The sequence below is a fragment of the Genypterus blacodes genome, unplaced genomic scaffold (assembly GCF_046128005.1).
Source record: "Genypterus blacodes isolate CSIRO-AG114 ecotype Tasmania unplaced genomic scaffold, CSIRO-AGI_Gbla_v1 ptg000070l_1, whole genome shotgun sequence".
NCBI lineage: Eukaryota > Metazoa > Chordata > Actinopteri > Ophidiiformes > Ophidiidae > Genypterus > Genypterus blacodes.
The window spans coordinates 1,302,061-1,327,538 of NW_027466880.1; the positions used below are offsets into that span (position 1 = coordinate 1,302,061).

The 25,478-nt window shown below is 41.6% G+C and overlaps 1 protein-coding gene across 7 annotated transcripts in view; it reads right to left on the minus strand.

Moving 5' to 3' along the window:
* Nucleotides 1-2,010: 2,010 nt before the first annotated feature.
* nfasca (neurofascin homolog (chicken) a) overlaps nt 2,011-25,478 on the minus strand; it is a 63,643-nt gene continuing 40,175 nt past the window's right edge. For 6 of the 7 annotated variants that reach the window (XM_076156414.1, XM_076156416.1, XM_076156419.1 and 3 more), the window contains 3 exons: nt 17,894-18,025; nt 16,716-16,785; nt 2,011-7,341 (listed from right to left, as the gene is read on the minus strand). In XM_076156414.1, coding sequence (XP_076012529.1) covers nt 7,113-7,341; nt 16,716-16,785; nt 17,894-18,025 — 431 coding nt within the window. In that variant the 3' untranslated portion in view covers nt 2,011-7,112. Of the gene's footprint in view, nt 7,342-14,640; nt 15,585-16,715; nt 16,786-17,893; nt 18,026-25,478 lie in introns of all 7 variants that reach the window. The other variant, XR_012964018.1, reaches the window with a different exon arrangement.

The window sequence follows — 25,478 nt, forward strand, 5'->3', positions numbered from 1 at the left end:
GATCCTACTAAGAGCACATCATGAGCGGTGAGGGACTTAGACCTTAACCTGCCTGAGACATGAATTGAGCTTTTGTATCATAAATCCAAGAAATATTGATGAACTAAAGGAGTTTAATGGTCTGAAATTCCTCCTCACTGCTGCCAAAAAGAGGTTCTGCTATCTACAGGATTCACACTTTTTCTAGTTTGATGATTGGATTTATTAAAGATGAATGATTACAGGATTCATTTCATAAAAGGGATGAAAAGGACACATTTCTTTATGTCATTTGTTGCTGGTTGTGTAATCACAACAACACATACAGTCCAAGCAAATTCAAGGACTTTTCAAGGCCCGAACCAAAGACTGAGAAACTTTACAGCATCCAGGAGATAGAAATCAGTTTCATATTCAACTCTGTGAAATTGACTCTGGGTTCCATTGAGAGAGTGAACGTATTATACCATCATATATATATGTAGAGCGGTACAGATCCGTCTGCCTCGCTTCCTAAGAGCCGCCCTAGTTTATTCGTTCAACCCTTGGCTTCATTGCCTCAGAAAGCCAAGCCTTTTATGTGGAGGGAGATGTAATAATTACCCAACACTGCCTCTGAGCCACTGGGCCACGGCTGCTTCACTGTGCTGCTCTGTGCCAGTCAGCGTATTGGGTTGCTAATGGCTTTTACCCACTGATGTACGAGACGACGGGAACGGACAGATATTAATATTTACCAGCCTTAAGGGAGGTCAAGGCAGAAAGGATCAGACCATCTTCAATAAAACATGTCACCACCACTGCAGCCACTCCCTCACCTCTTCTCCTTCCCCTCTCCCAATCTCTCTCTCTCTCTCTCTCTTTTTCTCGCCTGTCACGACCACAGCTAGATTTATGGTCAGAGTGCATTTTGTCCACCTTTGTGCTGCTTTTGTGCGTGTCGTCTGTGTAAAGCAAGCACAGCCGTCACCCCAGTCTAATGGGAATGCTGTAATCCACTCCGTCCCGGGGTATAGCGGATAAATCAATACTCTTATAAAGTTATGGTTTGGTTACTTTGTGGGCTGATACATGGCTGTAAAAATGAGCAGTGTGGTGTCTAAGGGTGTACAAGCTTTTATATGGGATACCTATTAAAGATTACATTTAATACTGAACTTCTGGATGTGTAGGTGCGCTGGATGGTTGAATGTCATCTGAATATGATCTGAGCAGTTCATGGAGGAACGATCAGTGATTGGTGCAGATTATGTGAAAATGACTGGAAAGAGAATCTCTGCACAATTAAGCAACAATTGGAGATTGTTGGTAGGTGGTTAGAAATACCTACATTTGAGCTACTTGGCTTAGATTGCAGAGAGCCAAACCTGGATAAGCAGTGGAAGGAATGAGCGTCTAATGGGCATCTGGTACTGCATCTTGTGGCGCTCAGGCATCAGCTTCAGCTTATAACAGTGCATGTCGGTGTGTTGGTGAAGGTTTCTTTGAGCAAGCAGTCATTCTTTATTTTGCACATTTCTTGTCTATCTTTTCAGATATAAAATATTAGAAACTGCAGTGAGGTATTTAAATGTTTTCAGGTTTTTTCATTGAAAATTATGAATTGGCTACATATCTACCTTTGTTGAACGCACTTATTGTAAGTCGCTTTGGATAAAAGCGTCTGCTAAATGACCGTAATTTCATTTATTTACATCAAGCTCAGTCTTTGGGGCAATTCCACAATCACGGAAGAATACTTAGCTGATCAGATGATTGGCTCAATCTGGCTTTTTGTTGTACATAACATAATTCTTACAAGCATAGCCACTGATGGGATGCAGCATTCCATCACTTGAAGAGCTTTGATTCTTGCAATTCTACATCTGTCTGTGAAGGGTTGGACAAAAAAAACAAACATATGCTATTTTTCCATTACCTTTTCCAACTTCAGTGACATCTTCCATCTGCATTGCACACAAAAGGAAGCAGACTTACTGAAGGCATTCAGCCCAAAGATCAACAAGAGACAAGGAAAGACCAGTCAGGAGGTAGAGAAAAGGAGATAGCTTTACTATAAAGAAGGCGTCACTAGCAGAGGTTGCAACATCTCATCATACACGCATACATGGTGAATATATTTATGCCATTTTCTGAGTAGATGTACCTTACAAAAGCTGTTATTTTGCGTGTCGAAGCAAGACTTTGACGAGCTGCTCTGATATACATGGGAAAAGAAGATGCTAAGGTGTGAGTTCATTAGAAAAGACAAACTGCATGTGAACAAAAAAATCCACAGTTACCAGCGACAAATCTCTTTACGTGCGGCACGTACATTTTAGACTTTGCAGCATTTTGAACTGAAGGAAATCACAGAGCTGCACACCGATATTTCTTTTCCCCCATGAAAGGTGAACGGAGACAGTGTAGACTGTTGAAAGAGACGCTTGTTTCTAAACGAACACCAATCGTGATGAAAAACAGCACGGTGTAAAGGCGAATATGCATAATTCTGTTTTCTTTGTTTATGGATTTTCTCCATTACAAGCCACATAGGGGGAAAGAGAACGGCCCTGCTGAGGGAGTTAAAGGGAAAATAATTCCAACAAATCCAACTTGATGCTTTCACTCACAACCTCTCTGCTCTAAGCTCTCAAACTAACAAAGCCTGCGGTCACATGAGCCTTAGAGTTAACAAACATCAGAGAAAACACCCAGCTGTTTAAAACTCAGGATATTGCTTTGAGGTTCTTCAGGAAAAAGGGAAGATGAAAATTAGCAAATCAGAATTATACAAATTCTGACATTTCTGTTTTTGTAAAATTTGAGACTGCTGCATTGGAAAGAGAACATTTAAGCTCAAGGGGCGCTTCATTTCACAGCAATGTCACCCTATCTGCCCTCTTGCTGCCCTTGGAGGACACAACGTGATTGCATTAATCTTGAAATCCATTGAGCGTTGGCTAGTTATTCAATGGTGCATTCAGATGGCTCTAACCACATTGTATCATGTGTCTGAGTTATCAATAACATGGCGGGGTCCAATGAAAAAGCTATTATAGGGGGTACATGAGTCGCATTGATATATGCTGTTTTACCTTTGTCCACAGTGCCACCACTCATAACTGTGAAATCATATTGGAACGTTTCCCAAGTTTACCACTGCCATTTAACTGATGATAAATTGAGAGATTGTTTCACTTCACCAGCTGACCAGGAGGACCTGAATGCACCATTAGTTTTGGGCTCTGTGACATTGGACCACCTCATTTGGGGCGGAGGACCTTCGGGTTTATCTTGTAATGTGAATGCGGGTGCTATTCCCTCTGAAATGCCTGGTCATAATAGTTGGTTTTGGGGAAAAAATAAGATTGAGCAATAGTTTAGTGAAGGTTGAAGATGTAGATGTGTGGAATTGTCTTCTTAACAGATTGCAGAAGGAGAAGTTGTGATCTGCCATTGTTGATAACAGTACAGGTGAACATGCTGATTTGCAGGTGAACAGACACGTACAGAAAACTGTAAAATACTCAGTGGTAAACTGAATGTTTTAACACATCGAGCTTCAGTAACATACAGTGGCTGTTTTAACACCATTTTGATGACTATATTTCAACACGTAGCAGGTTCTTTACAATCTTGTTGTTATATGTCTCGGCAAAGGTTGAACAAAAGCCATGAAGTGACATCCTTTAGGTATAATGGAGTATTACTGTACAGTGAACTTCATATCAAGTCAAACTAAGGACTAAACAATGTCTTGTAAGTGTCAAGACATGTTGATTCTTGAGATGCCTTTTCCACTTCTTATACCAGCTGGCTTTAATTGGTCAAAATGTCACATGGGTCTTTGCATCACGCTCTCACTACTGACACACCAAGCCATTATGTCATGTTTAGACAGAGGTATAAGAGGTAGAAAAGACAAAGGACAGTTGATAAGAACTAAAGTGCACGTAGTATTCAAGGACGAGCTGGGGTGTGTATTGAACAGGTTTACGAGTGAGATGCCGCTGAAAACATGGCTGCTTGTTTTCTTCTGCTTACCTCCATCTGAAACACACGTTTGTTCAAAAGAGGCGGCCCCTGACTAATGACAGCTATACATGTTGGGTGAAAGGCATTGTGGGAAGAACGAGTCTGTGCCACAGTGAAAGGGAGGAGACTTGGTTCCAATCCTTCAGCAAACGCGCGTTTTCTCTGTGTGTGACAAATGCTACAACAGGATATTTCAGAAGCACTTATGCCTTATTTATATCACAGAGAAACTAATGTGTTCCTCTTTCACAATATATAATCCAAACCATTGTTTTGCCGCAGCCGGTCCCATATATTACTGTACAATGTCAGAGGGTGACACAGAGTGAAACATGATTCTTGCTCAGAGTGCAAATCTACATTACAAAGGTGTGGGACAAACCATAGGACGCACCCTGTTTGTGACTTTGTCTCCTATAAAGCATTTTTTGGAGGTCGACCTTGAAATATTTACAAAGACAAGAGATTTTTGTCGGGACCTACATGTACAGAACATATGCCAAATAAATAATAAGCATCAATATTAAATTTCTGTGTGATGGATAAGTTATGTTACATAAAAATCTGAATAACAACACGGAATAACAGTTATACAACATGAGTACGAGAAGAGCAGCACAAAGGACAGACAAACATGAGTCTTCTCATGTATGGTGACATTTTTTTTGTTTTTTTTGTTTGTTGTTGTTTACAGCAGAAAAGCCAGCTGCCACAAAAAAAATGCGCCGTACATACTGTCATGTTTAATGCCTCTCATGATCAACAATAACTTTATTTTGGTGTGAAAAAAACAAAACAAAATGGTCAAAAATGTGTATATAACAATTCATAAATTAAGGACTAATATATTAATACTATCCACATAATGTAATAAATAGAAATATAAAGTAAATATTTAAAATACGATGTGGACTCCAGTGGCTAATTGTCAACAGTTAAGATTTAAGCCTTGGAGATTTTAATAGTGCTGTTGAGTAAAATGGAACTATGAGTGCTGGAATGCTGTGGTGAGAGCAGTGAGCACTCGGTGAACATTTAGTGCAAGTGAAAGAAATACACGCAAATCTTTCACTGCCAGTCCATCAGTCTGCAAACAAGACCAGTAAAAGATGACGATGATGATATTGCAGGAAGTGGAATACTGAGCCTGCGTACTCCAAAAACCTCAAACACCTTTCTTTTTTTTTCTTCCTTCCTCTGCAAATACTAAAAAATAAGCAGTTAACTTTTCATTTCAAAAGTGTCTGTGAGTGTAATGTATATATATTTCCATGCTGCAAAATATTGTCATCTTTACTCTACGCTGCCTTTTATATCCGCAAAGATCGACAGCCTGATTGACTTTATAAAAACTAGTGGGAAGGAAAGAGGTGCAGATCCCTCCTTGAGGATCATGCTGCATTCATGTCCCATGGGAAGGAAGGGGAGATGTGAGCCTCTAGCTGAAAACATTGATTATCTCAGTTTTCAGATGCGCGGGAATTCAAGGTTTGGTGACGGAGCGTAGTTTCCACTAAGGACGCTTATGTCACATCCTCGGGTCTGTTCTGGGAATTTCAGCATTTTGGCAACCAGGGGTGCAATGTGCCAACACAGAGAAGCTCAGTTATAGTTTAGGGAAGGCTTTTAAAACAGTATTTACGCACCACATCCGGATATCCAGGGGCATAGTACTGCGCTTAAATAAGTTATATCATTTACAGAAAAAATATGTGGGACCGCAGATTGTCCGACTTCAAGATTTCTGGTCTCACCAAAAAAGGAAAATGTAGGAAATTAGACAATAGCACACTGCAAAAATGAAAAAAGATTTCCTCACAAATGACGCATCAAAAAGATAAAATTGTGTCATAAAATCAAAAATTGCAAGGCTTTCACTCATTTGTTCAAGTATTACAACAGAAAAGGTTAAGATGGATCTAACAAAGCCAACAGAAACTTTCCGGCTTCACCATCTGAACATTTGTTCCCACATGACATGAATGCAGCTTTAGCCTGCATGCTAACTAGGCCATAAATCGGGTTGTGGTTTACTGGTGATTCTCAAGCAAAACTACCTTTCCTCTCTCTGTCCTTCCCTTTTCTCTTGCTCTAAGTTACTACCATGCTCCAAAATAACATGTATCATCATCTGAAAAAAATGGTAATTATTTACCACATACGTTAGCAAAGCTTGTCGCTGTCTTGGAGAGAATGACTTTGCTAGTGGCGGCCATTTTGGACATCTGCACTGCAACTTTGGATTAGAGGTAAGAAAGAAAATGTCTAGCACGTGGTGAAAGGCAAAGTGAATGATAACGTGATCTCTGAAGCTGTGAGAGTTGAAAGAAAAACCAAAAAGGTGCGCTGATACGAACCAAGGTGTTATGGAGGAGGTGAGAGTGCATAGTTCTGCAGGGCACTAAAACGCGTGCCAGGACTGAATACAGCATTTGTTAAGATTCAATGACTTTTCTACCAGCTGTGGAATAATGAAAATCTTTCATTGCGTAAATATCAATATGATAAACAAATCTGCCGGCATCCTATTGAATTAATGTTTTGAAGCTGATATGTTGAGGGGAGGAGCGTGGGGATGCTACACAGAGGGGGGAGGGGCCAAACTGGCAGCACAGCACAATCACTGAAAATGTCCGCAGCAGAAAGAAAACCGAAAAGAAATCCCTAGAGATAAGAGAAAAGAACGCTTGTTGTCACCTCCGAATGCTGAAAGCTGCCCCGAAGGCACACCGAAAGTCTGTGTGTGGGATGGGAGGGGGGCGGGGGAGGGGCAGGCAGAGCGCAGAGGAAAACCAGCACTGTCCAGTTTGTCCAAACTTCACCTCAAAGGGCCAATTTCTTTGAGCTGGAAAATAAAGGTTCGGCTTGTGGTTGACGTTCACTCCGATGGACCTCCAGCTTGTCTTCAGAGGAACGGCTGCTCCCTTCATTGTCAGTTGCAGCTCACAGTCTCCAGACAGGCTCTAGGTGCATTTCTTACGTGTGTGTATATATTTATATATATTCAATATATTAATATACTTGTGTGTGTTTGTGTCTGGCGTGTGGTGTTGTGGTTTGTGGCCCTCCTGTCTTTAAGAGGGCCCCGCTGAGTCCCACAGGTGGCGCTCCAAGTGCTACGCCAGGGAATAGATGGCATTGACAGGGGAGGTGGCCTCAGAGCTCTCGTTGCCCTCTGTCTCGTCCTTGTCCTTCTTCACTGTGTACTGGCCGATAAAGGAGCCGTCCTCGTTGAACTGGCCGTCGCCGCCTTCGCCGTAGTCCACCAGGCTGTCGTCGCTTTCCTTCATCTTACCATCCAGCGACGTCTGGCTGCCCTGCAGAGGCTTGTTGTCCTCGTCACTGCTGGAAGATTGTATGAAGACAAAGGTCAAGGGATGTATTGGGGGTGGAATGGTGTTTGGGGCAATTATAGACAATCAAGGCGCTCCAACTTCTCTGAAAACAGGGACTAAAACAGTATTTTATATAGCCGCATACAGATTAGGGATTGCAGGAGCACATTGCAAAACGTCTGCATCTTGCGAATCATTTTTGTTTTTGTAATATATTATTTTAACCAGTTTCCAATTTTAATCGGCTCATTTTATTCTTGACATTGGTTCAATATAGCAGTAAGTCTTATTCAGTCTTATTTGATGATACTGATACCAATTTTTTGAGGTTTGTGGAAACAAGATGAAAAAGACTACATGACTTTAAAGATGAAGACTTTGTTATGCAGTGCAGCATTGGCTTGTCCCATCAATAAAGATTAAAGGGGCATTATGTTGCGGCAAGTGAGGCATTATGGGAAATACGAGTTAAGACAAATAAAGCAATTGTGCGTTATTACTATAGTCGATTCTTCCCTCCTTCTCCTTCGGACAGCATGGAAATCACAGTAATTACATTTGCATACACGTGCTCTCATGACCATATTCTGACATGGGATTCAAGCATAAAACCCTCATTATAGGGATTTTAAAATCTGCCCCATTTGCTTGATCTCACTTCCTCTGCCTCTGGTTTTAGAGGAGAGAACTTCATGCATGGATAACACGAGTGTTAGTCCAACTGTTTTGTCTTAGATCAAGCCGGCAGTAAACAGCAAAAATGCAACAATGTGAGCGATGTGCATGAGATTTTTATCATAAGCATTTTTCCTTACGGCTCATGTCAGTTCATCGTCTTTCAGACTTGTCCAACCTTATGTATTCAGGTTCTTACCACAGGATAAAATCTACACCCTAGCTTCTGAGGCTCCATGCCAAAACATTTACGAAACACAATACTTTAAAATTTTAGAAACCAGACGTATTAATCAACAGAACACATTGACCACAGCTCAGATTGGACCAAAAATCCAGCATTTGTTTTCTTATAAAATAAAGCTGCCACAACTTTGTCATACTATGTTATGAAAACTGACATGAACGGGAATGAAACTTCATGAACATTTCTTTTTAGTATGATTCGGTCTACTTAGTCTTTTCCCAGACGAGACAAGACGAGACAAGACGAGACAAGACAAGACAAGACAAGACACGATAAGAATGATGTCTGGAAAATATAGTGATTGCAATTTTAAGGTCACCAAACTGAATAACTCTCCAATTATTGACTGTGCCATAAGATTCTGTCCACCAACAGAATTGGTGACAATGGAAGGCCTCACCAAAGGCCAACACACACTGTGAATTTGTTTGACTAGCTACTGGGAATACAGACACAGCCCTCACTTGGGTCACATAAGGATTGGATTGCTTGTAACACCGAGTAGTGAGGATGAAGTGGTAATGTCTGGCAGAGGCACTTGTCCATAGCTTGGGACATGGAAACTGATTGGTCAATGTTCAAAGCCTCCACTGTGGAAGTGGCCACACTGAGCTGTGACAAGAAGGGCTTTGTTGCTTGTTGTTGTTCAAAACCCCATTGGTGCCCTCAGGGTGAAGAGGGAGGACTTTCAGGCTTGAGTAGCCTATGGGACACCTGCAACAGCAGACTGGTACTGACAGGCTAGAAGGAAAGCGGCTTCAGTGGTCACAGAAGAAAAAACTCAAGTGTGAGGCCACATAGAAGCACATTTAGTTGACTTAGAGGTTCTGCAAACTGTCAGATGATTCAGGAAGGGAAGGCAGGACCTGGTCAGGCTGGCAGGCAGCAAGGGGGAAAACTGCTGACCTCAACCGAGGACAGAGTCTGCCAACATAAAGGGATACTTTGAGAAACTCCTGAACCCGACCAGCATGTCTTCAGAAGAGGTGGCAGAGTTAAAGACTTGCCCATTTCTCTGCCTCAAGAACTCCTCAGTGCCAAGCTGCCAGGGTTGGATGAGATTTATCCTGACATGCTAAAGGCTCTGGAAGTTGTTCGGTTGTCTTGGCAGAAGCGCCTTCTCAATGTCGCATGAAGGTTGGGCACAGTGCCTAGGGATTGGCAGTGTGGAGTGGTGGTCCCTATTTAAAAAGAAAGGGGACCAGAGAGTGTGTTGCAATTGCAGAAGCTTCACACTGCCGACAGTGGAACCTGACATTTGGTCTAATCCATGCTCATGTCGATATGTGTGACATAGGTAAGACGAGAGACGACGGGAGAATTGGAAGGTAAACTGACAAAAATGTCCCATTCAACACAGTGAAATAGACTGTGTCAAGAGATGAAACAAAGTTACAGAGAGTCGCGGGAGAGATGAGCACTGATTGGATACCTGTGAGGGAAACAGCTGTGATGACTTAACTGATTAATATGGCACTTACGGGAGACAGAATGATCAGCAGAAGTTTGCCAGTAAAGGTGTAAAGAATGAAAGGTGTTGCTCAGAGGGCCTACATGTGTCTTGAAGATATGCAGGAAGGTGCACAGAGCAGCATCTGGCACATTAAACTGGTCTGTGGTTCGATTTCCTCTGAGTGTCTCAAAAGTAAATCAGAAGGACATCTCTGTACGCACCAGTGCAACTCAAATACTTTGAGATTAGATCTCTAACAGCTAATTAAATAAATCTATCCAAGAGGCAGCCTTTTTGAAAATGCCTGCTCTAGTCTTTGCCAAGCTTTCTTTTGTTGACTGTCCTGCACCGGCAACTTCAATGAGCTGGAGGGTTTCAAGAGGCAGCCTTTTATTTCTAAGACTTCAAAATGTCTTCAGATGAAAGAGGGCATAGACGGCAATGATTCAATTATCTGATTAGGTGATTTTTCCTGCTCTCTTTTTGAAGTGGAAGAGCAAAGGTGGAGGAAGTAACTCAGATGGGAGTGGGTTTCAGATAACCTTGTGTGCATTACACAAAACAAATTCACCCATCTGAATCCACAGAGTCCGGAAATGATGTTTGTATTCTAAACTTGCGGACAACATTGAGATTAACCGTGCCTTTCCACTAATTTTATAGATATAATTCATGTGGATGGTAGGCTGGCGTGGCTCAGAACAGACAATCGATTCAAATGCATTGCAGATGAGCAGCAGAAAATGTGTGCAATGTTAAAGAGCAGGATAACGACGATCAGGATGAGGGATCTGGGAGACTTCCATTCATACCTTCGCCGAGACCTTTGGATGTATCAGAAATCAGAAAAGAGACAAAGGACACAGACACGAGACAGGGCGGGGGGAAAGAAAGACTGTCATGACACAGACGAATAACAAACAGGTAAGAGAAACAGATAATGAAAACTTTTGGGAGTAAGGTGAGGGGAAACATCATTAACACATTTCTTTGCTAAAGGTAAAGGAGAATATACCCACATATATCAAATTATAATGCATTAAACATTAAAACAAACAAGTAAGAAATGCAAAGTGCAGCATAGCATGTATGGCAACACCCGAGGAGGATTTAAATTACCATAACATTGTTTTAGCTCATGGACTACAAAACAAGTACTTAATAGTTTCTATTGTTTCATTATTTACTAATTGCACGGGCATTGGCGTTCCTTGAGTAGGGGCAGCTGGTAGAAAGTCAGAAAATTGAGAAGAAGCGCAAACGATACGGTCACTAACTGGTCATTGTGAAGTCATGATTTTGACAAATAATTGTTTTAACATTTTCTGCAAGGATGGATAGACTGCTGTAGATCAAATCAAGTTTGACTGCTTGTGTGCGTCCGCTCCACCGGATCATTGGAAGCCGTAAGACTGAACCCTGGTGTGACACTTGACACTGTTTTCAACAAAAGACTAAAGACTAGGTGGCAAAACAAAATGAAATTAATCCATCCAACTGGCAGCCTTTTTGAAAATGCCTGCTCTAGTCTTTGCCAAGCTTTCTTCTGAATGATCGGTACGGCAACTTCAATGACCTGGAGGGGTTTAAGAGACAGCCTTTTATTTCTAAGACCTCAAAATGTCTTTAGATTAAAAGATGGCAGAAACGGCAATGATTCAATTATCTGATTAGGTGATTTTTCTCTTTTTGGAGCGAAAGAGCAAAGGTGGAGGAAGTAACTCAGAAGATGGGAGAGGGTTTCAGATAACCTTGTGTGCATTACACAAAACAAATTCACCCATCTGAATCCACAGAGTCAGGAAATCAGCAATGGATGTTAGATTGACGCTGCGCAGAACAGACAATCGATTAAATTGTATTGCAAATGAGCAGGAGAAAACGTGTGCTATGTTAAAGAGCAAGATTACGACGATCAGGATGAAGGCTCTGGGAGACTTCCATTCATACCTTTGAGACCTTTGGACGAAACAGAAATCAAAAAAGAGACACAAGACACACATGGGGCGGGGGAACAGAAAGACACGACACAGATGAATAACAAACAAGTATGAGAAATAAACACACACTGAAAAAGTATGGGAGTAAGGTGATGGGAAACATCATGAACACTTTTCTTTGCTAAAGGTTAACATATACACATATATCAAATGATAATATTAACACTGACATTGAATAAAGTAAGAAGAAATACAAAGTGCAGTATAGCATGCTTATGGCAACACCTGAAGAAGGATTTAAGTGACCATAACATTGTTTTAGCTCATGGACTACAAATCAAGTACGTACATTTTAATTATTTGTTTTCATTATTTACGAATTGCACCTATGTTGGCATTCCTTCTGTGGGGGCGGGGTTATGCCTTTAAATCGGCTGGTAGAGTGTCAGAATAGTTGGGTGAAGCGCAAACTATACAGTAACTAACTGGTGGTTGTGAATTCGTGATTTTGATGGATCACTGTGTTAAGAATTGACCTGCAAGGATGGATAGACTAGATCAGATCAAGTTTGACTGCTTGTATTTGTCACTGGAAGTACTGTACCCTGCTATAACATTAACTGTTTTCAACAAAAGACTAAAAAATAGGCGCCAAAACTAAATTAAATTACATTAAATTGCAGGAGCTGGCCACCAATGATAAGGCCAGACAGTTTAGTCTTACCTCTCTGAGGGAGCAATGGGTGCCAGACATGTTTTATGTTGGTTTTGACTTACAGTACATTACATAACGGCTCAGCCCCTGCTGACAATTTAACAAGATGGGGTTTTCAGCTCTTTTTTTTTATCTGTCATGTTTTTGTACCTGAGAAACTTTCATTTCCAAACAGCACAAAAATCAATCAACTGTGAAAGCTGTTACATTGGCCATGTCAGCATTTATTTTCGACAGTAATATCATTGAAAGGTAATGCGAGGCCCATTTCAACTCATGCTATTATAATGTATCATTGACAAAAATGAATGCAGACTTTTATGGTCATGCGACAGCTTTAAACAATTTTAGTTCGGCTGAATGGCTTTCATATTGCATGGAAATGAATGGAAAGCTGTGTGAGAGTCTGCGGCATTTCAATGGTTAATAGTGGTGTGAAGTACATGATCTGTAGTTAGAAGGAGTTAAAACATCGGTCCTTAGACTTCTGAACCTACCCATAGACACAAACAATGAACATTATTGTAATTCCATGTTTGTTGTCATGCAACAACCAAAAGAACTTCCCTCAATATCAAAAAGCATATTTGTTCACAGAGGACGAAAACTACCAAACACTGTCTGGAAGAAGATAGAATGTGAAGAAAACAATGGATGGAGAGAACAGGTAAACTGCAACACACACTACTGTCAGTCGTAGAATATTTCTAATACCTTTTCTTGGCAATGACATATTTCCTCCTCTTTTGTCCTGTTGTTCAATGCTCAAATTCTATATTTACTGATTTTGTCCTCCAAATGTTCTCCAGGTGTTTGTTACCTCAATCAGTTCCTTATGGGTGTCAAATTGTGCCGAACACCAAACGTCCCACCCCCTTCCCTCGCCACAACCCAAATTGATTTCCCTCGCCATCTCTCGCCCTGTGCACCTGGTGGCGGATGCTTTTTAAATGTCAGCCAGCGGAGGAAAAACAAAGCAATTAACCTCTAGAAGGGTGAAAAACATGTAAGCGCCTTGGCTGGAACAAAGCAGTGTAACACCTCCCACGCTGTTCACTGGCTGTTTTTTTTTTTGGGATCACTGCATCTCCTTGGACTGCCGCAATACTTGATCCGTGAAGTGCTTGACATATTTATGTAGACGGATGTTTCTTTGGTCCATTACGGGAAAACATTTGAGACAAAGTTTCTTCTCATTGACAGGTTCATACGCTGCTCAGAATGCACAGAACGCTGTCAAATTACATTACGATCAATGGAGTTGCGTAATCACTGCACTTGTATTAGGTTCCATTAAAAAGCTGCTTCCAGTCACACCATAAAATAATAAATAGAACTTTTTTTCTCCAGTGGGGAGAAGCTTCAACTGAGCTTTGAATGCTAATGTCCTCTTCACACATGAATCTATAACTCAGCCTGAGGCTCATCCAACACTATGATTAACTTGGCGCATTTTAAATTTAGGTTTGAGCCTTTAAAAACCCTGTACAGTCACTCTGCCGTGTTGAGGACATAAAGCTCCTTATCTAGAATATACAGTGCTTTTCCTGCACCTTGGCCCGCTACAAGGTAGATATATATTTTCAACACGCCATGTGCGGAATAAAAAAAGAACATGATCGGGGATATTTTTAGGCTAAGTCTGTAACACTGTAAGTTACGGCTCAGCTTTAATTCTGAAATACTAATATAAGGCTGTTGAAGTCATCGGGTTTATAGGCCTCACCGCATTAGCAAAATTCAAAATGAGGCAGCTCTGTTCCAACAGCCGCAGAGGGGCTGAGGGGTCACACCTGCAGTCTGAAGAAAAAAGACTTTGTTGCATTTTTTTGCATTTCGTAGACTGCAGAATTAAAATTCCAGGGCGCAAATGGTCACTGACTCGATTTCACATAACCTAAAGATGAAGTTGTTACCATGGAGATGCTTCGGCGTGGCTGCTCTTGGATTACTCTTAACGTTTGACACCCTTAAGGAACATCCTAACCCTCGGCTGAATCCTGTCGATCATGCTGATATGCAGTGGTGAACAGGTAACAACTTTTGTGCCATGCCTGAAAAGTGCATAATCCTTTCACACCAAACTGACCCAAGTGCCAAAAAAAAAAACGCTGCGTACATCAGTTTGATTTTTCCGTTTGGCTGCCAAACCAACACACCCAGGCAGACTCTTACTCTTGTGCACTCTGAGGCTTTCGTTAACACCCCGCCCTCCTAACCCCCTTCGCCCCATTCTACATGCGCAGGCCGGGAAAACAGCCGTGCAGAAACCAAAGTACCTGTTCTCTGTTTCGTTTTCGTTCTGGTTCTCATTTTCGTTTTCATTTTCGTTTGCGTTCCTGTCAGCGGCAGATTGCCCATTTCAGCGTGGGTGAAAGAGAGGAAGACGATATGAGGACAGCGAGGAAAGAAAGAGTGTAGAGAGAAAGAAAGAGGTAGGAGGAGGAACAACCTCAAGATGATACATGCATGTTGATCCTAGCATGCAGACAAATAGACAAACACACACACACACACACACACACACACACACAGAGTTGGTAAGGGATTAGCATCAAATAGTAAATGATGACCTTGACTATACGAGAGGGGCTAGAATTTGATATTAAAAAAAGTTATTGATTAACAGATGAGAGTATCACACACACACAGAAGAGGGATGAATCACACAGAATTTAGTAATCACGGATCGACTTTGGTGATAATAAATGCTGATTGCACCTTTGAAAATACCCTTCAACACTGGGCTCTTATTAGAATTTCAATGCCATCGTAGGCCCTACTGTGTCAATCAAAAGAGGCAAATTTATAATTTTGCCAAATGCAATTAACATGAAAGAAGAAATGGCTTTTGGGAGCGCATTCTCTAAAGTTTTACATTTGTAAAACGTAAGATGAACATTGTAAAAGACGACGATGAGGTCACTATTATGTAATGAAATTTATATATGGCTGCAGTTTGTAGGGTATGCTCTGATTTAGTTTGTCAGGATCAAAAGACTGAGACAAGACCCCGTGACTGTTATTTTATATAAACTGTCTATAATAAAGGTGAGTAGTTTTAATGTCACTCTGACACAGAACTGAGTTAGGAATGTGTGGATAGCAGGTGTAGAAAGTTGGTTAAATTGAACGTTTGTTTAGTAAAATTGAAAAGAAGGAGAGACAGACAGACGGACTCATTCTCCATGAAGAAGAATGAGACCACAAAGATCAGTGAGACCTGGAAGGAAAAAGACACATCACTTACTAACACATACAACCCCACATACACAAACACGGACACTTCAAGTTATATTCCTCAGTTCCCTTTGCAAAACCAAGATTTGTAGCTATTTTATAAACACTAATGTTCACATTCACTTAACATCTTAAATGGGTTTTGTCTTGGATTTCTTAGGTCATGTTCATGTTAGTGTGTTTAAATATGAAAACCCTGTTGTAAAGTACTTATTTGATTGAAATATATCCTGTAAATGTAACCTAATTACTATTTTTTTTGTAATTTAGTTTAATTAATCAAAGTATCAGAGTATGAGTATGATCTTACATGCTGGACTCCAAGTGTATCTGCATACAGATTGAATTAGACATTTGCCCGTTGATCATCATTTGTACGCAAACTGTGTAATCGAGGCTGATATCCTTGTGCCAGAAACCAAAACGTCGCCTCATCTGATCTGTGTTTCTCGAATGCCAACCGTCCTGAGTGCTTGCCTGACTTGATGGTGACAAAGCTCCTCTCTAAAAGGACAATGTCTTGACAAAAAGTCTCTTAAACCCTTTCAAAACGTCTTACGTCCGCTGTAATAACTTGATGGAGTTTTGATGTTGTGAGGGTGTTACAACATCGGGGACAATTCCTATTTGTATAGCCTTGGCAACAGAGACATTCTGTGCAAACAATATTAAATGATTTAAATCTAATTTACATATGCATGATGAGGATAAACACAAAGAGGCTTTCTTTTCTGAGCTGCACTGTCAGCTTTCCTGCAGTGTTTATCATTCTGACGGGTTTTTGTGTGTGAATTTTTACATTACATTACATTACATTATATTATTGAGTAAACTAGATCGGAGCGTTAGAGTAAGCCACATAATTGAACGTTTCAAGATTAATTATTTCACAAAATCATGGAATTGTTTTGGACATTATATTGTACTGACATTCATTGAACATCCTGCTCACTGTCTCACTGTCCTTATGTGTCCTCATACCTCACCATTACCCATTCGCCACAGATTCACTGGACCACTGAATGCATTTCTAAGGCTATGGTCCAAGCTCAGACCAATAAATGGAAAACAGACGTGTCAGGTTTACTGATCACAGCCTGTTAGTTATACTTACTGGTAATCAAAGGATCCATCCTGGTCCTTCTGATCCACTGGGTCCAAAGGGAGGTCTTTTTTATCTCGGACTTCAGGAAAAAGCAAAGAAAATATTCTTATTATGGAAATGTAATCGCTATCCTCTTCCAGTCGCCTTCAAGGGTTAATGTTGACACGCAAAAGATCCAACATATTGTGAACGCCAAAACCTTGTAAGTCATTATTCCCACATACTGTGTTTGTATTCAGCCTATATTCATTCAAATGAGTTTGGTGGCTCTGTCTCCTAATTTCATTTGAGTTGTAGTTGAACACTATATTTGTTGTTGCTTCACGCTTATAGTGCGATTAACATGTACATGAACACTTCACTCCAACACTGACTTTAGATGTGTTAAGCGAGCTTGATAGACAGCTTCTTGACAGTTTATGTATGATTTCCTATGGATAATTGAAGGTGTAGTTTACTTAACATAAAGCACAGTCTTCCTCTCTCGCTCTACATCCAATCTATAAATTAATAAATCACCTCATAGATGTTGCAGACATTTAAACATTATCGGTGCAAAAACACCTCAGATTTCAACCTAGTAACCTTCTCTGGACCAAGCATCAAATGTTAATTGTTAAGTCTTGTACCAGAGTTGAAAGGTGTTTATTATCATTCTCAGTTATTGTCATTGTTTGGCTTTCCATCACTCTCTGGATGTTAGTTGTTATTTTCACGCTGTCAAAGCTCACCACGTACCTAGACATTTTGGGAAACCAGTCATGCAACCTCCACCTAGACATTACAGAAACTGCAAAACATTAACGGTGCTCTGTGATGTTTTGATGGTTCGGAACAAACGATATAATAGTGATCTTATTGATTTGTGAAACATCCCCGATTCTCATTTGAATATATTTTTTTCTAACTGCTATGAGAACAATTAAGCAGCATTTTTCCTGTACCTGCCTGTACCTGCTGCTTAAAAAGATACCTTGACATTAAGTACCATCTGTTGCTGGACTGATCGATCTGAATGAATAACCAATCAGAACTGATAAATACCGTTGATGGCAAACCAAATGTATGATGGCTATTTTGCTGGAAAATGCGGGTAAAATGTTAGATAACAAATTCAAACAACTTAAAGTGAAAATGTGTCCTAAATGTTCTCTAACAGGTATCGCACTCTCAGCATGAGGTCTTACCCGGATATTTGCCTCCACGACTCCTCTTGATGAAGCAGACGATGAGAAGTATCAGCACGATGAGGGCGATGGCACACATCAGCCCGATGAACCAGCCTTGAGTGGCTATGTCGACCTGGTCTTTACTGTAGGCTGGAGACGTACACATAAAAAAAACACACACAGGACGCAAGACGAGAAGGAAAAAAAGAGGAGAAACTCAATGTGTGTGTTTCTGGATCACAGTGAGTCATAGCTGATGCACTGTAAGGTCTCATTCAGGAGCACTGGGCGGAAGTCCATAACACAAAACCATAATCTCATCATTTCCCCCCAAAGATCATTTCTGAGATCCTTTTCCATTAGACAGCGAGAGAATTCCAGAAACTGAAGACAACTGGCTGAACATTTAGCAAACACTCATTGGTCAGTAGACAGCTTGATGTGATAAAATGCCAACACTCCATTTTTCAAGTACCTCCAGTTCCCAAATAGGACTGTGTTGTTGGCGCGTGATAGAAACAAGTTGAAAGACTCCCATTGTTCAAATACGCAGGATAATATTTCTGATTGAATGTGCCATACAATTACCAGAAACAATTCTGTACCATCCCACAGTGCCGGAGCAAGCTGATACCCATGACAGTATTTAAATGCAATACAACTGCCCACTTACAAATTATCAATATTATAACTTGATCCACAATAAGTACTTTACTATTCAGAGGTTGTATGTGTTGTATGTGTTATACTGTTGGATTTTGACAGCTGCTGGAAACAGTGAATGTGTAAGCTTCAAAGGCAAAATGAGACAAAAAGTAATAAGTAAGTAAGCAAAAATATACATACTTAGAGTCGGGTAATAATGTCCTGCAGGTTAGTCACTACAGTATAAGCGAGTGTATCACATCACACAAAGGTACATTCTCCTGTTAAGTGTTCAGTCTTGTCAAGCATTGTAGTTGTTTTGACAATAATGCAACTTTTACTTCCATTTGTGAGTGACAAAAGGCAACCAGGAAGGCAGCACGGCATTACAAAACACAAAACAAACACAGTAACAACTCACCCAGCTTTGACTGAGTTAGATTCTATTACTGACAGACTTGCACCCCGAGTAGCCCACCTGGCTGGAACCCGGTTCCACCTGGCCAGGTGTGGTCTCACCTGCGCTGGTCTTAAAGGTGACAGATTTGCTGGTGACGCTGATGTGCTCGTGGGAGTAAACCCTCAGATGGTACGTGGCGCCTGGGATTAGATCCGCCACTTTTATGGGGGGCTGTTGTTTCACTCGCACATGTTTCATCGTCTGGTTGCCTTGGAGACACAAGAAAGGTGGCAATCACACTCCACGGGGTGTGGCCTTATTTCCACAGTAATGGCTGTGCTTTGAGCAAAAGGTCACGACATCACGATGTTTTGCAGGGAAACTAATATTTGCGTGATAGCAGGGTTACTGAAGTGAATTGAGAGATAACAATGCAGTGCCCATCCTCTTAATAAAGAAAGCTGCCTTTACCTATTGGCAGTCCACACATAAGCATAATATACTTTAATACTACTACTCGCCATTCTGTTTAATGGATGAGGTGCAATTTTTGAGTTCAGCCAACAATTTCTGGCTCATTTCCCTCTTTTATGGCTCTCGAACTACATTTTCTCTCAGGGGCATAATTCTCCAGAGAAAACTAATCTAAAAGTGGGGAGCGGAGTAGAAGAGGGGCGCGAGGAGCAGGTGTTCCTTCAGGCAACCACTATGCTGTGGACGTCGAACTCTCACAAAACTTAACTCCACTGTGAATTGGCTGCCGCGCCTCATATCTTGACCAGCTATAATTTAAATAGTCCATTAAGGAACTTTCTATGTTCATGTTTCTATGTTCAACATCGGGAGCTAATGTGGCAAAGCATTGTTTGTCTCAATTACCCTTAGGCCAACACTTTTCTCCATAAAAGGTGAAAACAACAAACAGCAACCACGGCAGCACGTCGCCTTTCCGCCGGAAAGGCGCGTCGGTCGTCACACGGCCGAGCTATGAGCATGACTCAGGGCAGCACAAGGTGGTGGCATCATGCACCATGCTGTATGAACATTTCACAAAGTTAATTCCATCAGACAAAGCTCATTCCAAAGCCATGCGACTGACCACAGCCCAAAAGCCTAAAGCCAACCTCCCAATGTAAACCAGAGAGAAGACATGCCAGTCCATCTCACAGGGTTAGTCAGTGATGTGCTATGAAGGCCAACATGGAGCCCACAGAACATCGTGTATGAGTAGCAGGGATTTATTTGATTCTTTTCAAAACCAAAGATTTCATGCTGAGATAATATATATAAACCAGAGAAGGTATTCATCATTCACCGGTTCCTAAGCAGAAGCTCTACCCACTGAGCTACTGCCTCCCTCTACCCACTGAGCTACTGCCTCCTCCTGGATAAACATTCCCACTTTGCTTTGCCACCAAAGCATCAGCCTTCCTCTAAATCCAGACATGCTATGACTCCTGAGCCACCCAGTAAGGAGGAGGAAGAGGAGGAAGATGAAAGGATGATGATGATGGGGTGCTCCCTGCTACTCCTCATAAGACTCAAAGCTTTCAGGTTTGACCTTGACGAACAATGGGTTTGGTCGAAGGGGTGGAGACCATTAGATCATTCTCTGCCACCCACACTCCTCCCTCCCCTCCCGCATTCTTCTTCTTTCAATTCATATTCAGGCAACCATTAAGAATTAAAGGCGTTGCCTAAGCACATGAAAAATACATCTTTCCTCCCCTCCTTCTCCCATCAAAGATCAAACATTATAGAATAGCTGGAGAGCACTAACAGACCATCCTACTCGGATGAATTCAGACATTATGTGAATTATAAAACTCGGGCTTCAAGAGTGTTTATCGCCAAGCTGAAAGCAAAAAGCAAGCAGTTATGAAAGCATGGACGGCCAGCAAAGTGATGCATTCAAACAGCAATTTGGACACAGCGAGTGGAACAGCCTAGTAACAGCACAACATCCATTCAAAGCCAAGCAGCGTGTTCTGTGTATGCATCCAAACCATCGTGATGGGGCGATGAAGAAGAAGTTAGTGCTGACAGGATGATGATGATAAACATACTCATTTTCCAAGACAGAGAACAAAGAGAAGTGACAGAAAGAGAGAGGGAAAGACAGACATAGAGACTGCGGTGTGATGCATCTTCTGGTTTTAACAAAGCTTTTTCTTGTTTTTTTAATGGGGAACGCGTTTGTACGGCCGCGTGTGTGGAAGTGGAGGGGGTTGGTCTAATTTAAAAGTTTTGCTCCCAAATTTCAAAAGTTCCAAATAGACTGACATGGACGTGGAGCATTGAACAGCATTCTGGCAGAGGAATGCAAAGAAGTCTCAGAATATTAATACTGTGTTTTGTTCAGACCTGACAACATTAACCTCTCATATTATTCATAACACGAATACAAGCAGACTTTGTGGCTTGTGAAAAGTGGTGCATCTCCATTTCTGCAGTGAAAGGCCAGTAACTGCAAACATCCCATCATCGAAAATCTAAAGGAGTGATGGAAACAGGGCTGTAGCTGCAGCTGCATACACTCTATTTCAAAATTCCTCACTGATAAGAACATGTATTATTTCTTATTTTCTCATGTCCCCATCTTTCCTCTCTCTCTCTCTGCTCTCGTCCTTTCTGCTTTTTCCCCCATTTTTTTCTCTCTTCTCGCTGTCTCTCGTCTACCTGCCACCGAGGTGTAATTGGACTCGGTGTGGAATGAAATAAGGCATTAATTATTTAATGAAAAGGCCACTGCATAAGAGCGCGTGGATGGGCGAGTTAGATCATAATCAGAATTCTGCCAGTAACGTGATTGATTTTCATATTGAGCGGCAGGGAAAACAGAGTTTAGTCCGAAAATTACGTTTCTGTCCAATAGGGATTTCTGTGAGCGAAGATGAAGTGAGACAGTATTCACGCACAGCTAAGAGGGTAATTTTGAAGAGTGAGTTGGAGTGCTGTTGTAAACTAATTAGGGTGTCGGTAATCCTCAGCCCACACAGGATAGCCGAGGTTCATCTCTGAAAATATAGCAAACTGACGGAAAATGATTGAGACTGACTCAAACATTGGATTTTTCAGAATCTCTGATGAATGTAAACTGGTTCATTCTCGCTTATTTTGGGACTGATTCAAACCCAAGAGCAAAAGCCAAAAATAGATAATAAATACAATGCTTGGTCAGCTCCAGATCTATTGAAAAGTCTCTCTCCTTCTATTTTAGGGTTTAAAACCATAAAGCAGGTTTGGTCTGGGTTCTTACTGTCCAGTGTGAACTCTAGCACAAACTCGCTGCTGCCGGCCGGGAAGTTGTGTCTCCAGCTGACGTTAGCGTAGTTACTGTTAGGCTCCACCGTCAGATTCGAGATCTCCCGCCCAGGGAACACTACACACAGTAGGGTCAGAGGTAAAGAGTCAAAGGTCAGGGGCAAGGGGCAGAGAGGGCACGGTGACAACAACCACACACAGGGAGGGCCTTTTCCTACGAGAATGCTCGGGGATCAATTCCCAATATTTTTCCGCTCAAAGTGAGAAGTAAACTCAATCGGTTCATGGACTGAAAATTCACAACACAACGAAAATCCTAGCGGATTTTCCAGCTCATGAAACTATTAATTAAGCTGTTTACATCTGATTTAGAGTGGATTCAAATGCAAATTGAGCCTAACATCGAGGAAAACGCATTAAAGGAGACTCTGTAAACACCAACAGCACTCAAAAGAACTACGAAAAAGATTCTCACTTCCTGACCAGGATGATAAAGGTTGATGGCTACTTTCAAATATCTGAAGTAATTTAGCTTTATTTGTACAGAAGGTACAGCACAGCATATTGGAATGCAGCCCTGATTTATTTTCCTGTTTCGTCAGGTTGGAGAAGATCATCTTTCAATATCAAATAAGTGTCATTTGTGCTCTGAACAAACTACAGAGGGCAAAAACCAAAATGGGACAACAGCATGTACCCAACACGCCCTTGGTGGGGAGAGAAGAAACGGTGGTGGTAGTGGTCGCCTCAGCTGTAGTGGTGGTCGCCATGGTAGTAGTAGAAATGGTAGTTTTTGGTGTTGTTTTCGGTGGTGGTGTTGGTTTTTTGGTGGTAGTTGAGGTACTAATGGTTGTAGGGGCGATGGTAGTAGGAGGAAGAGGGGCGAGAGGAGTAGGAGTAGGAGTGAAAGCTGAAGCCACGGAGGCGTCTGTAAGCTCGACTACAAGGGAGGAGGAGGGGGGAGAGAGCAGAGGGTTAACAACAAGGCAGCAGGAAAATCAAACACACACACACACACACACACAGAGGAAAGTCAAGAGTAGAGAGGACATAAAGGATCCCCACAAAAACCATAAACCAGAACAATAATAACCATACACAATGCACTCAACCAAGTTCATTTTAGATAAACGTATGGTCCAGTTCATCCCAACACACACATCACCATTGTCACTGCACAGCATAGACTGGGGTGTCATTGCCACCAAGTGGTCACATGGTGGAATTACAACATGTCCAGACAGCCCTGTTTTATACGGGCTATGTTCATCGATGCATAAACTTTTGTTCCTCAAAGTAGTGGTAGGGGTCAGGCCTCCCAGGCTGAGAACTGTTGATTTCAAACATGTAACGTTCCCTCTTTTTTCACACGTACGGTACCTTGAAGTTGATGGCCATCTCCAGATAGTAAGGATGACCTCCAGCTGAATCCCCCCCATCCCCAACATCCCACATACAACAAGCCCAACCAACATGCTTGTATCACTTTGCTGGATGCCAAGCATGCCCCCTCAAACCACAGTGCAAGAGAAATAAACAGAAAAGATGGAAACAAGAGCATGTTCGCGAGCCGCCGCAAAGCTGGCCCGTTCAGCCAAAAGGTGAAGGCTCAGAGCGACCTTACCTGTAAAACAAAGCCCCGCCTGTACTTTGGACCCAGTGAACAGAAGCGATGGAGGAGGATGATAGAGTGACATGACTTTTAAAAACAACTCAAGCTTGGTTATGATCAAGGTACTGAGTGAGCAAGCCAGGCAACTGTCGATGGGGAATCTTCTGTTTTTGTCCTTCCAAGCGGACTCCTCGGCTTGCACGATCCCCCCCTGCGACACACAGATGGAAGGAGCCACATCTCCTCCCATCCCACGCATACTCCCAAAACAAGAGCACCGTCACAGCGTTGCATTCAGTGACGTTGAGCAACTTGTTGACTTGACTTGACTTGTGTCTCATGACAGAGAGGAGGAGGATGTGCCATCAGGGATCTAAAGATTTAAGGTCATCCGAACTATTCCAGCTTGAAGACAAACTACACAACAGCCAAGAGGTTGTGTGTGCGTGTATGTGTGTGTCCTGAGCACAGAATGATACCAAACACTTCAGTGGTTCTAATGTGTAAGGGTACTGTGGACACGATGTGATACTTTTCGTCTGTTAAAAAGTGTGTGGGCAAAATATCGCTCTCCTATTCACTAAGTAATTTTGAATCATAGCAGAGATTTACTGTGTGCAGACCTCAGCCGGTATGTGGGTGAAGTTATTCAATCCCTGAAAGCACACAGCGGCAGAAAATATAGCATTATGCTCTGAGGAGGGATGGACTGGTGAGGAGAGGTGTACACAGGCAGATGGACAGATGAGAAAAGAAAGAGAAGCAGCATAGACAGCAGTACAGTCCCACAGGAATGAAAATCTCATCTGCTTTCCTTCTCAGGTGGGAGGATTTGCTTACTTTTATCAAGTAAAATTTACAGGTTCTTTATTGTGTTTTTGTCCTGGTTTGTCTATTTCACATAATTATAAACTGAATCATTTCTGTTTTTTGGTTGTTAAGGACTTTCACGTTACTGCAGTTGCACACATTTGTCACATTTAGCATTGTTATTTAATCATGATAAAAACTACAGGCACCCGTGTATTAATTAATGACCTTTATAGGAAACACACTCCCTTTGCATTATCAATAATTATGACTTAACTCTCATAAATGTTTGTCTATTTTCTCAAAATATTAAGACTAAAAATCTTATCAACAGCGGCCCCAATAATTCTATCGTATCTAAATCTTCTGTCTCTGTATTTTACATTCTTGTGTTTTAAAAAACTCTGTATTTAGAATTTAGCAACATATCTTTCCATTTCTTTTGTTGTTGTTGCAGAAAATTCTACAAAGATCTCTAAGACAGATCTCTTACACATCTTCGTGTGCTATACAGTGTTGTGTGCATAATGCTGGGGTCGCAGCACAGCGCTACCTCATGTAAGCTCTAGGGGGAGACAGAACCACATGTAACCTCATAACACAGCAGATGAAAGTGGACTGCACTGCTTCTACGTGTTTAGACAAAGTGACAGACAGAGGAGTCAGGTGGGTTGGAGTTGGCAGGCAGACAAGCTGTCCCCCCCCCACCACATTACCTATAGTAGATTCAGTAACGTTGTCTGCCAATGAAAAGAAAAGGAGACACAGGAGAGAGAGAGAGAGGGGAGACGCATGAGACGGACAAGGAGGGACAACAAGGACAAGAGAGAGGCTGGAAAAAAAAGAGAGTTAACAGGCAAGACACTCAGGAA